Source organism: Echinops telfairi, unplaced genomic scaffold, assembly GCF_000313985.2.
Source record: "Echinops telfairi isolate 266 unplaced genomic scaffold, ASM31398v2 ScPeMD7_2010;HRSCAF=2546, whole genome shotgun sequence".
Classification (NCBI taxonomy): Eukaryota; Metazoa; Chordata; class Mammalia; order Afrosoricida; family Tenrecidae; genus Echinops; species Echinops telfairi.
Genome location: NW_022105908.1, coordinates 2722808 through 2736028, shown reverse-complemented (window position 1 = coordinate 2736028; position 13221 = coordinate 2722808). Strand labels below are relative to the sequence as shown.

Here is a 13221-nt window from a genome sequence, read left to right as displayed (position 1 = left end):
AGTGATCGATTGCTACCTCTTTGATATTTGGAATTCTGAGATGAATTCTGGAAGAAATGGGCTGGAGAAGCTTTCATCAGGGAAGGGGCAGCATTGGGAAGAGTCCAGAGCCCCCCAATCCCTGCTCCCTACCCAAGGGCTACACAATGCAGATTAGTTCTAGCAAAGGAGCGACGAACCCCAAAGCCAGTCCCTGTGGTCTGCTAGAGACTGCTTGGAGCGTTAGGACCCCGTGGAGTAAACTGTGGGGGTCAGTTAGTAATGTCTGCTATGATGGTGTGTGGGCGAATGTTAGGGAGTGAGCAGTCTACTGTGAACTGCTTTCCTTGTCCCTGGCGTTGAACTGAGTGGCCATCTTTCCCACGTGTTTTACTTCTAGGAGAATAGCTGGAAAAGGGCCTAAAAGTAAAGTATGATATCTCTACGAGACCTAGGAAGCCAGGGCACCTCTTCTGCAATTCAATGGACTCCACAAACCACATTCCCATCCTTCCATTGGCCCTTGTCCGCATAGCATAGGGGACTGAGATTTGAATGGCTCAGCGCTCGCGTTCCAGAGCCCACCCAGAGCCTGGGTGCTCTCTCTCTCTCCATGCAGCCTGCTATTCTTCAGAGGTCCCGGTGTCCCACACAGGGTGCTGGGCTGTCATTTCAGAATGCCCAACTACTGCCATGTTGATAAAAAGATATTGTGGGATGAACCTGCCCTGAACCTTGTTTGTGGCTGACTGTAGAGATTGGGCAGAAACACGGAAAGGGAGCTGGCCAAGTGCCAAGGAAACGAGTGAGTCCAGGAAGAGACCGTCAACCTCATGGGGCATGTCTGATGGCATTAAGAAGAGAGGGAGACAGGCATGTGGCAGCACTTCGGAATGCTGTAGGCAGAGCTGGATTGGATGTTGACTGAGTTCACAGGTTCTCTTGTGCTCTGTTTGTCTTTTAGCACTTCTAAAAGCAAAGAGCTCTCCCCTGGATCTGGGCAGAAAGGAAGTCCTGGCTCCACCCAGGGGTTGGCCTGTGCTGGGGCACAGCCAGGGGCCAGCCCCAGCCAGCTGCCTGCAGAGCAGAGTCCGCACACCCTCCGGAAAGGTACGCTCCTTCTGTCTTTCTCCATCGCATCGTCCAGGACAGAGAGCTGTGAGATTAAGTCAACTCACTTCCTGCCAGTCAGCATGACGCTCGGGCCAACTTAGCACCTGTGCTCGGCGAGCAGCTGCTAAAGCAAAAGTGGGAGATTCAAACCCACTCAGTAAGTAGCACCGTGGACGAGAGGCCTGACAATTTGATTGTGTAGAGATCAAGGAGGAGTTCCACTCGGCAGCACGTGGGGTCGCACCAACTTGATGGCGAGAGTCTGCTTTGTGGCAGCATGGATAGTGGAGCAACTTTGAGGCTTGCTGAAAAAAGCCCTGCTCTAGCAGTAGAGCTTTAGAAAGTTAACTAACCCCAAGGGGCTCATTTCCCCAAGATTCCTCAGCTTACCCAGTTGAAAAGAAGGCTCTTCGTAGGCCCGTATAGGACAACCCTTTCCTCAGATCCTCGTGCAGACAGCACTGCCCAGGGGGACACAGGCCTGCCAAGCCCCGCTGCCTTCCATTAAAGCGCTGTCTGGGCTCTTTTCTGAGCGGTCCAGGTTAAGCTGACCATGAGGCCTGACCTGTGTCCATTTCGGTTCTGGAAGGGCCATGTGCTGCTCAACCTCTGGACCCTATTGCAAAAGCCCAACTGTTCTTGGAGAAATAACTCCCCACGGCTACACCCTGCTCCCTGGTGACATTGAGCACAGGTAAACCTGCTCACCTGATGTTGTCTCTTCCACGTGTCTAATGTAGAGTAGCATATCGCTGACCGTTGTTCTAGATGAGGCAGGTAGAGGTTCCGGGATTTGTTGAATTGGACTGTGTCCACCTTGTCCACACGTGTTCTCGTGACAGGCTCGTTGCCAGGGTAACGACGACAGCACTCCCAGCATCTGCTGTAACGCAGCCTGGGATGTTTTCCGGTTCCCCACTCCTTCCTTATGGCGGAGGTTTTAGCTGCCCGTCATCAGGTCCCGGCTCATAATGGCCCCTGGTCGAACGGGATTGATCCCCAGGGTTTTCCCTGACTGGATTTCTGGAAGTAGAGTGCTAAACCTTTCTCCCCAGTCCCTCACACTTCACCACAGAGAAGCAGTGCCAGCCATCGCACTAGGGGTGACTTAATGAACTGTTCGAACAAATATAGCAGGCTAATGTTTAAGTCACATCTTGTATGGCCCGCAAATGATGTTCTAAAGGCCCAAATGACCCTTGGCAGGAGAAAAGGTCCTTCACCGCTTCTGGCCTGCACGCTCTACTGAACTGCTGTGCAGCATCACAGCGATGACGGGCGAGTCCCCGAGCCAGCCCGGTCCTGCCTGCACAGAATGCCAGAACCCCACCCCTGCAGAAATATCGATCTGCTCCATGCCAGGGGTGGGAACCTTTTTTCTGCCAAGGGCCATCAGGGTATTTATAGGTCATCATTCCTGGTCCTAATTAGCTCATGTTCCTGTGATGGCTGGAACCCCTTCTCTGGCAGGCATGTGAGGTTGGCCCGTAGGGATGATTTTACAGACGTGCAGCAGCTCTGGGAGCAGCTATTCCCAGCCCCGGCCTTAGAGACGCCGCCCCTCCAGCAGGAGAGCGGGGCTCCAAGGGCGGTGCTGCCGTGCTGGAGGCCACGCTGCGGGGCCCTGTGGAGACTTGGGGGACACCCTGCCACACTCGGGACTTAGTGGGGTGGCCCTGTGGAAGCTATCTGAGTGAGTGGTAGGCTGGGATTTAGCGTGTCAGGGACTTTCTCTGCATGTCATGCTTCCTTGAGACCCCTGTGTTCACTAAGCCTGCCCTCCCTCCCAGGCAGTGTACTGTATGATGAGCCGGGGCTCCTCTTGCTGCTCAGGCAGCTTCCTCAGGCCACTGTCCAATATGCCAGTTTGACTTGGCACAGCACGGTAGGCCCGTGCACTAGTGACACGGCTCACTTTCCCCAGCTCAGAGCTGTCATTTGAAAGGTCTCCATGTCCTTTCCAGCCTCCACATGCCACTGCCCATGGTGATTGACACACTTAGGTTTGCATTTTTCTGACCGATAGGTCTTTGGCCACTTGGCGTAAGGCTCACTGTCACTGCCCGGAGTGTCATCTCAAACCCAGTGGAGAGACACTCAAGCATTAAGACTGAGGGCCTCTCTTTCTCCTTACTCTGAATGCTGTCCCCAAGGGTCACACACAACAGTGGCTCCTGTGGAAACTGATTCCGTACGCAGGAAATCAGGCTGAAAAGTGAACTTGGGAAACTAAGCGGTTTTCTTCGTGCTAAATTAGTTAGCACTCGTTGCCAGGGGCAACTTTGAGTCTTGGTGCCCCACGTGTGTTTGAGTAGAACTGATTTTCAGGGGACGGGGTGAGGAGATTTTCTTCCCAGGTGCCCGAGTAGACAAGAAGCAGCAGCTTTGGTTAGCAGCCTGGCACCCCCCAGGCCTTGCTAATGCTAACCTTGGCAGTCCAAACTCAGCTGCTACTCACGGCAGAACGATGGGGCTCTCTACTCCGGGAAAGACTCGCTGCCTCGGGGACCCTGCAGAGTATCGGGCGGAGACCCCGGAGATCTTGGTGTGCGTCAGCATCCACGCCGGGGCGGCCTGTACAATCCCATGTTAATGGCCGGGTCTCATTCTTCCCATCCTCGAGAAGAGCTTTCCATAAACTGCCCAGCAGCCACAAGAAGTAGTCCTTCTTAGAGGGAGTCCTTTTCTGCAGAACCAAAGAATGCACACCGCCGCTTCAGAAGGGCTGTGGGTCCCACAGGAGGACAAGGAAGTATAGTGACAGCTCCCTGAGGACTGCACAATTCCTTCCAGAAGGAGTGCCGCCCACAGCCAGCACTGTGGGCCTCCAGAAGCTTGGGCCAGGGACATGTTTTGAAAAAGGTTGTAGAGGGAAGGTGCATATACCTGAGGCTACAATTCGGGAATGAAAGTCAAACCAGAAAGAAACCTGGAGGCAGGGAGGCAGGCTAGAGACTGCCGAGGGACAGGAGAAGGGAGGGCACCAGAGTAGCAGGTCAGATGTTTCCTTTATGGAGACCAGAAACCTGGACTCTCCACTACAGCCCCCTGTTCCCTGAGCACTCAGGGTAGGCCACGGGCTGAAGGATCGGGACCTTCCCACCCAGCAGCCATCTTCTGGCAGATCTGGGGAGCAGCTGTGAGTGACCCCATGCTGCTTTATAAGGCAGGGAAGTGATGTGCCCTGGACCAGGGTGCCCTGGGGGCCAGAGAACTCTGATCACTGTCTGCCGCAGCCCAGCTCAGCGCCTTCCCTCACTGGACGGGAACTCGCTGGCCTCGCTGACGCAGACTCAGAGCGAGGCTGGCACAGTGGGGTTCCGAGACTGTGACTTGTTAGCAAGTAGAAAGCCAGGGTGGTTTCAAACTGCCGACCTCTCAGATGGCAGCCCAGTGTGTAACCACTACACCATCAAGCCTCATGAGAGGAGGTGATAGGAGTTCCTAGAAAATCACCCCATGGCTTGTGGAAGCACCCTGAGTCTGCGGCCAGACTGCGTGTGCAGATCAAGGTCAGAATTGTGAAAAGAGTGGCAGAAATAAGCTAGAGGGGAGAAGACATGGAACTAGGTCATCTCCCTGCTGACCCCCCACATTGTCTAACGCAGCATTTAGGCTCCCTCAGCATGGTGGGAGTGGAGTGGCCAGCCGGGATACTAATAAGCCACTCGACTCAACTTCATTTAACAACCTTGTGTTGTGTTGTGTTTTCTCTTCTAGTTTCAAAGAAGTTGGCACCAATTCCACCCAAGGTCCCCTTTGGTCAATCGGGGTCTGTGACTGACCAGCCTGCTATAGGCCAGCCGTCCCCAGTCAGCCTGTCTCCTACCCCTCCAAGCACCCCCTCGCCGTACGGACTGAATTACCCACAAGGGTATTCCTTGGCCTCCGGCCAGCTCTCCCCAGCAGCAGTGACGCCTCCTCTGGCCTCTCCTTCTGTCTTTACGAGCACTTTAACCAAACCTCGGCCCACCCTTAAGCCCCGACAGAGACCCACCCTGCCGCCTCCTCAGCCTCCCACGATAAACCTCTCGGCGTCCAGTCCACAGCCTGCGGAGCACCCTGTGCTGGATGGCATGGCCCCCGGGGAGAGCATGTCCACAGGTAACCAAGCCGCCGACCCCTTTGTCTTTTTCTGTGGGCCTTAGCAGCATGGGCCGTGGGAAGGGTTGTTGGCGTCACTGCGCCCCGAGATTCCAGTCTGGAAAGGGGGTGTGCTCGTTGGTAGCGTACAGGATGTTCTCGGTGGAAAGCAGCCCCTGCACCCCACCCCTGAATCCATGTCCCTCGGGGCACTCCCTGGGAGAATTCTCCCAATCTAATGCCTGCTCCAGCAGCCTGGAATTCCATATCAGATCTTAAGGCTGTGGCCCTTGGAGTGGTCCCCAAACAGCTGGTATAAAAACGCAGGTGGGGCCTTGGGTGGATGGATCCCAACCATCTGGCAGGTACTCATCCATCTCTTGAGAACAAGGGCTAAGAACCACAGAAAGACACCTTCGCGGCTAGTTAAAGATGTATTTCTAGCCATGTCTCTTGACTGGGAAGCAGTCAGTTTCTGAAAAGACAGGCACCCCCCCCACACCTGCCCCAGATCCTTGAGAAGTGAGTGGAACAGGGCAATGGCAGCTACCGGAGTCAAGTTCCACTCCACATCTAAAGCAAAGATTGGACAGCGTATCCACAAACTGTGTGTACGAGCAAGTCCCAGGCACACCCCACCGTTGCAGAGCACTGCTCCTTGGTTGGGAGGAAAAGACTGTGCTGACCCACCCTATCCCCCATGCACGCTGTCCACATGAGATAATAACCCAGGGCCGGATTTGTCCCTCTCTCTCAGGGTGGCAGGTAGCATATTGGACTATGCCACTGTGCCACCAACTGGCAGAGCATCTATGCACATCTGCTTAATGTCCCCCACAGCAGGTGACATACCTGGGATTGGACGTACACACACACTTCCGTCCAGTGCAGGCTTTTTCCCGGATGAGATGGAAGCACCATGCCTGGACAGTATACAAGTGTTGGTGCTAGGTTGAGAGTAATCTTAGGGGTAAGCGGGCTGCTTTGTTCTGGGGGTCGATACTATTCAGTGCTCAGCCCCGGGCCATCTCCCCCAGGCTTAGAAAAGACAAGGACAGTCCCCCCTTGGGAAAAAGAAAACCAAAAGGGCACTGAGCACTGCTTCCCGATGGTCAGCTCGTACTGTGATGACACATGGTTGCCATGGAGCCTCAAACGAGGGAGAGCTGCCCACAGGCCTGCTGCCTCTGTGGGGAGCACGGGGTGGGGAAGTCTGACCACATTTGTCCCACGACGGCTGCAAGCAGCTGGCTCTGGCTGCTGGTGCCTGCAGCCTCTCAAGGTAGGGCACGGAATGGTGACATTACGTCAGCAGCAGCACGGTGAGCGGAGGCTGCAACTCCCAGAAGGGCCAGAAAGAGGAGCCACTGGTGGGGCCACCTCTGTGAGGGCCCAGGCATGCAGGCTAAAGACTTGCTGAGGTCACCGTTCCTGTGCCCCGTCATCCATCCCGGTCCCTGAGCCAGGGTAACAGCCGTCAGGGTTGGTGCGGCCAGCCCGTGCCTGACTGTGAGACCTGTGTTATGTCTGTCCTTGCCTTCTTGTTCCACCTGTTTGTTCCCGACTCCTCCCAACCCTGTCCTTGTGTTCTTGCAGCGGTGTGAGATGAGGGATGCAGTTTTGGATACGTGAGGGGCTCTTCAGGGTAAGCTGGCCCCGCCACCTTGCCACCTCTCCCCGAGCTAGCCCCAGGCCAGTCCCAGTGCTCTGCATGGGGCTCCGTCCCACCAGCTGCTTTGCTGCCATACCCTCCTGCTGCCTCTAGCCCCCACCACCCCCCCAGGAGCCACCTGACCCATGACCCCGTGCTGGCTTTTGGGAATCACTGGCTTTTGTGTGGTTCTGCTTTTTCATTAGGAGGAACTGGGGGAGAGAACTAGCAAATGGACGGAGACCCCCCCACCAGCACCCCATCTCCTTCACCAGGGCCACTCACGTCCAGCCTCTCCCCCCCTCCCCCCCCCAGGCCTGTTCTCCAAACAGTGTATCTGATTTATCTCTTGAGTCTGCTGCCTGGAGGCCTTTATACTCAGGGAGCATTTGTACAAGTATCTGTCTCCTCCTGTAGAGAACACAGGCGAGAAGATGACAGAGAGCAGCACTCAGGGAGGGGCTTCTAGTATAGGCCTCCTCCAGGCCCCTGGGGCTGCTCCATCAGCCCTTCAGGAGGGCAGCCACCCTACCCTCTACCCCAAGAAGAAATCAGAGCCTCCCTCTTCCCTAGAATGCCAGTGGGCTCTCATCTCCTATCCCCCGGGAATGGCCTTCTCCCTCGGGGCCTCCTTAAGGGAGCTGGGGGGACATCAGTGACACCTGATACCAGGCGACTCTTATGGGCTGGGCCCACTTTCTCAGTGTTGTCCTGTTTACACCCCTTACCACCCCTCATTACTCCCATTCAACTCAACGGCTTAGCACACTTAGGTACAGGGAAGGTGAGAAACTTAGCAGGGCCACGCCCACATCCTGAGAGATGGGGGCTCTGTGCTCTTAGTCGGTGGGGCAGGAGACAGGAGCTGCCTGTTTCCAGATGAGTCAGTGGCACTGCTCAGGACAGGCGAAGGGATGAGGGAGAAGGTATTTGTCCCAGAGCATTCATGTTTGTTTGTGTTTTAGGACAGTTTCCAAGTCTGTGTGTGTTCCCCAGTCGGGAGTGCTCAGACTAAACAGTGAATTGTTTGAAAGCAAACCCTCCCAAGGCTCGCCTGCCTGCAGCTGCTCCCGTTCCAGTCTACCTCTTGACCCAGCAAGGGCGGCCCGACCTAGGCTGACCAGACTGGCTAGGTGCAGGGTGCTACTGACGCCTCATCTCTGCACGTGTGCAATCAGGCGCACGGCTTCTAGCCCACAGAAGCGCTGGTGGGTGGGTGGTGGCCCCCACTGCTAACGTGGCGTGTCAGCCTGGCTGTGCTGCTGCCCCTCAGATTTCCAGATTGGCCTCAGCAGCCCACACTTTCCCGTCATCTCCCCAGGAGTTCCCATCTTGTGTGCCCAGTAGACACAACCAGGGGCTAGCCACTGCACAGCCGCCGTGGAGAGGGTGCTGTGGGGCCTGGGCAGAAAGTCACTGGAGGTGCCAGACTCCCCAGCACCCAGGCGGTTTACTTCAGTTATCACCAGGGTACAGGGGAGACCCTTGCTGTTCTCCCCAGTCACCCTGCCCTATTCCTACAGACTCTAAGACCCTAACTGCAGCCCCCAGCTTCTCAAAATGCTACCCAGAAAGCATCCTTCATATGCAGCGTAGAGCTGGGAGGTCGGCAAGGAATCTGGCGGACAGGGTGGAGTCCACTCCTTGAGGTGCCTGCTTACAAGGTAGAAGTGGCTGAGCAGGTCTGACCCTACAATTGTACAGTAAAAGGTCCAGCCAGCCCTTACAGGGGGTCCCCTAGTGCTAGCTATTTGCCCACGGTGAGCCTCTCTGTAGCTGGATGCCTCTGTTCACCCACCTCTCTCTCTGCCAATTTCCAGATCTTGTCCACTTTGATATCCCCTCTATCCACGTAGAGCTTGGGTCCACGCTCCGCCTGAGCCCGCTGGAGCACATGCGGCGACACTCCGTGACCGAGAAACGGGGCCCCGAGGAGGACTCCGAGAGCACGGCCCTCTGACGCCCCTTTCCCCAGCGTCCACGCAACACGTGTGTGCATACCTGTGCCAGGAGCAGCGCTGTGAGTGGGCCGAGCTGTGGGCTCCTGGGCACTGCCGACACCAGGCGGGGTTCTCAGAGATTGGGTGGCTTCCGGCCCAGGCAGGGGCGGTTACTTGGACCTTTTGTTTGCCTTTTGACTTTGTGCCTCTTCTGATCCACTCTCAGCCTCCATGCCAAGCAGCACCCATTTCTCCACCCAAGGATTGAGTACTCGTTGAAGAAAGGTCCTTTGCAGGGCAGGGAATGCTAAGGGCGAATGGCTGGTTAGACCTGGGGCTACTACCTTTCCTTTGACAGCTAGTGCCCACTCCTGCATTAGCAGCTTCTTGATCCTCCTTGCTCAGGGGCTCTGGAGGGAAGGGTGGTAACCCTCCGGGGCTCCAGAGTAACCTGCTTAAACCAGTATGCTTCACTCCCGAAAAGTTTGACTGATGTGACAGGATCATTAGTATAAAAGGAGCTTCCAGTCAGTAGGGCTCGAGGAGAGTTTGGACCTGCCCTCTGCCCCCTCAAACTATTAGATCTCTGGCCCCCAGGCTTGCTAGGCATGTGGACCAGAAGCCTGGTTTGTCTTTCTGGACGTTACAAATGAATAGCAATAATTCTGTTGCCCCGAGCATGCGAACGAGAGGCAGACGGTGGAGCCCCCTGCTTGGGCCCCTCACCCCGTGTCCCAGCCAGTAGTGGGAGTGCCTGTTCAGACTGGGGGTGAGAACCAGGTTTGGGTCATGCATGCAAAGTCAAACTTTATAATTCTGTCCTTTTAAAATAGATATAACAATATGCCTACACATGATAAAATGTTTGTACATATGAAATCTATATTTGTTTAATTCGAGCCATTCAATCTAAACCTGATGTACAGGTAGGTGTACAATGGATATTTGAATGCTTCGGTATTTCCCAACATGGTGTACTGTCAGTCACCCCTCGCGGAGAGGGGGTCTCTGCACGGCCCCTCTAACATCACAGCTTTGCTCACTTCCTGTCAAGGGGATGTAGGAGCCAGTGTGTGATGGAGCCCAGGGGTTGAAAGTTACCTTTAAATAACATGTATAAATAGTTGTCCAAAGTAATGTTATTAAAATAGATTTATTATCCCTGAGCATGGTGTATCTTCTTGCTTCAGTAACAAGCGTGTGGGAACGGGGGAGAGCTCAGGAGCTATGTCGCCTTGCCTGATGGAAGCCTGGGGCCTTGATCCTAGAGGTAAAGCTCTTAATCCACCTTTGTCGGTAGGGAGAAGGCGCAAAGCAGCACAGGCAGATCTGTGACAAGGAACCGTCAGCACTTAGTGTTTTGCACTCCGCGCGCACTCACCTCAGGGCCAGCTCGCAGTGTGCTGTCTTCATGCCACCCTTGGACCACAGGGGTGGTGGGAGTCTCTGCGAAGCACGGCACTCGGTCCTCGGGAGGCCTCCTGCGAACACGTCCCCAGAGGTCCCTCTGTGGACCAACAGCAGTGGCTGTGACGTGCCGGACCAAGCAGAGACTGCAGGATGCCAGACTGAATCTTTATTGTTGTGTCGATGTCTTTGAAAAGTCACCCTTGAGTCTCGGACATCCTGAGTGCGAGGACGCCTTCTCTGGAGCCGGGCGGCATGCTGCCCTCTGAGCAGTCTGTTCCGCTTGGGGAGGTGTGCTCCCGCCTTTCACTGCTACGCTTACGTGGCTCGGGCCTTCTTGCTGGTTGGGCTAGGCGGCTCCTCCCCGAGGCCCCGCTTCTGCGGGGACTCACTAGAAAGCAGGGCTGCCCGCACCTGCCGCAGCTCCCGCTTCTCCCTGCGCTCCACCATCTCTTCGAGGTCGCAGGCAAACAGGGCCTTGAGCATAGGGACCAGCTTGGGCACTGTGGGAAAGTCTCCAAAGGTGACCTGGAAGGCAGGAGGAGGTGAGGGCCCACCCTGTCCTCACGCTCCCCAGTCCATCCCCCAGGGAGCCTTAATTGCAGGGGGCCTGGGCTACGTTCTGGCTTCACCAGCCAGGAGGGCAGAAGGCCCTCCAGTGCCTCTCCGGCTCAAGAGGAGGTTCTACTGCTGAGACCTGGGGCCCCCACAGAGGCCCCTCCAGAACAGTGGGAGAAGGTCCAGGATGTGGATCACTGGGTGAGATGAAGCCCAGCCACCCTCTGCTCCGGCCCCACCCACCACAGCCCTTCATGAGACTGACCTTCATGTGGTCAAAGGCGATTCCGACTTTCTCGTTAAAGTCGGGGCTGAAGAGGGGGATCTTGGCGTAGCGCTGGCTGAAGTGGTTTAGCATGATGAACTCGGCGTTCATCCGCATCCCCACGCCAATGGCTTGGGAAGTTGTGCTACAGAGAAAGCAGTGAGCCTGCTGAGCTGAGCCAAGGGCAGGGCTCAAAGTCCTCCCAGAGCTCCTGGCAAACTCCTGGCCCCGTCTTGCAGTTTATGTCAGCACGTTTCTAGTTCCTTTAAAAACAAACACGGCTCACGCCAGGACCTAGGCACAGTGATAGGAGGCCATTCGAGAAAGCAGCAGCCAGCCCCACACTGTTGAGGGAAATAGCCTTTGCTAAAAAGTACCATGCCGCAGAAGTGGGTGATAGGGGGACAAGAGGGCTTTCCTACCTGTGTGTCTTTTCCACCGCTTCCTCTTCTAAGCCATCTTCCAGCGTGGCTTCGTGTATGAGAAGTGTGGCGTCTTTCCCTGAAGCATGAACACGGGGCGTCGGAACAGGGCGCAGTGCAGGAGAAGCCCACAGTCCAATGCACACAACAGCGGCCTGGTCTCGAGGCCGGCCTCGCAGCCTCTGCTGACCTTTATCTAGAAACCTGGAAGCCCTCATAGCTGGGCAACCCCCAAAGGAAGCTCCACTTACCCATCTGGACCAGGGCTTCGCAGGGCATGGTGTCCCCGGAGTAGACGACCTTCCAGCCAGCCCTGTGCACTAGGGCACAGCCGAACGCGTGCTTGCAGTGCCGGACCAGGCAAGTCTGGAACTACAGGGGAGGTGTCAGCTCTGTCCCACAGTGCCCTCCGCAGGACCCGGGTCACCCCTTTACCTCTTCCAAGTCGCACGCTCCCAGCAGGGAGCTGATCTGCTGTTCAATCCTGGGATTGGAGACCTCAGCCCCTTTCTGAAGGCATTTGGCAGGAATCAATCTGCAGGAAGATGACAGCCCGGTCCGTCAATCAGTGAATACAGCATGTGTAACACCTGGAATCGGTAAGGCAGGCCCCTCCCTGGGGAGCCCTAGCATCATTCTAATGACAAAACCGTGCCAGTCAGCTAAGTCAGGATAGCCGCCTGAGGTAAAACTCCAGACCCAGATCCCCAGGCAGCAGACAAATGTAGCTCCGGGCTCAGCCAGCAGAAGGCAGGCCCGGGACAAGTGCATGCAGATGAGCTGCTTTTCCCTCCACCCTGCCGGAAAGGAGCACCTCTGAGCTTGTCACTCTGGGTGCCCAGCCCCGGGCCGTTCATGGAGAAGTGCTGGCAAAATTAGAGTAGTGGGAAGAGGGCTTCCAAAGAAAACGATCCTTTCTGTGAGAACCAGCTACTGGTCCCTGGGAGTCAGGGTATTTAGCCCAGCTGAGGTTTGGCGTGAAGGCAAGCAGGCAAGGAATGATGTTGTGCTTGCTAAGGTGGGGGGGTTGGGGGGGCAATGCTAGGCCTCTAAAGGAGGACACTCACTCGACGAGCTGCAGGATCCCCTGGCACGTGTTATGGTACTGCTGGAGCCAGGCCCGGAGCTGCGTCGGGGCCACCACTAGCAAAGGGTGCAATGGCTGTCCCAGGGAGGCCTGAAACAAAGGGACCGGAGGCTGACACCAATGGCCGAAGAACACGCCAAGTGGGCACGCTGCTACAAACCAGCAAAACTCGGGAGGCCGACCCCCTCAGAGCCCGCACTCACCAAGGCGCGCTCTCGCTGCAGCACGAGATTCAACAGGCCCTGGGAGTGAGAAGACAGCACGGGTTAACTGCACTCACTTCTCTCCTTCCCAGGATGCTTCTGGGAAGGCCGTCATCTCACACTGGCCTCCAGTTTCCTATCAACTGCCACCCCTCTGACACAGCGCCAGTAGTTAGTGTTTGGCTTGCTTGGACCCTTGGGCATGAAATGTAACAATGAGGCAGAAAGCAACAAAGATCAGTGACCTTCAAAGAAAGGAGACTGAGGAAAGAGCCGTGTCAGCTGAGATGCCCCACTGTGGGAAACAGAAGGATTTCTCCCAAGTTGTCTCCCCCAAATATATGCCAGACTTAGCTGCTTGAGAATGACTATACTTGGGGGTTATTCTCCCTGAGAGTTATCAGCTGTCTAGACCAAGCAGACATCACTGTTTATCCCACAAGTAGGGCCCACTCCCTTCTGATAAGGATAGTAGTTGTCTGTTTCCTTGTAGGAGACACCAGAGAGGTCAAA

At 55.8% G+C, this 13221-nt stretch overlaps 2 protein-coding genes across 3 annotated transcripts in view; one reads left to right on the top strand and one right to left on the bottom strand.

Moving 5' to 3' along the window:
* ARHGAP44 (Rho GTPase activating protein 44) overlaps positions 1–9263 on the top strand; it is a 111450-nt gene extending 102187 nt beyond the window's left edge. Inside the window, exons 18-20 of the mRNA XM_013008221.3 lie at positions 944–1089; positions 4813–5196; positions 8647–9263. Coding sequence (XP_012863675.2) covers positions 944–1089; positions 4813–5196; positions 8647–8786 — 670 coding nt within the window. The 3' untranslated portion in view covers positions 8787–9263. The remainder of the gene's footprint in view (positions 1–943; positions 1090–4812; positions 5197–8646) is intronic.
* A 637-nt stretch (positions 9264–9900) lies between these two features.
* The window catches only part of ELAC2 (elaC ribonuclease Z 2), a 29089-nt gene continuing 25768 nt past the window's right edge, over positions 9901–13221 (bottom strand). For both annotated transcript variants that reach the window (XM_045293463.1, XM_045293465.1), the window contains 7 exons: positions 12709–12747; positions 12486–12595; positions 11854–11953; positions 11670–11790; positions 11419–11497; positions 10997–11141; positions 9901–10701 (listed from right to left, as the gene is read on the bottom strand). In XM_045293463.1, coding sequence (XP_045149398.1) covers positions 10492–10701; positions 10997–11141; positions 11419–11497; positions 11670–11790; positions 11854–11953; positions 12486–12595; positions 12709–12747 — 804 coding nt within the window. In that variant the 3' untranslated portion in view covers positions 9901–10491. The remainder of the gene's footprint in view (positions 10702–10996; positions 11142–11418; positions 11498–11669; positions 11791–11853; positions 11954–12485; positions 12596–12708; positions 12748–13221) is intronic.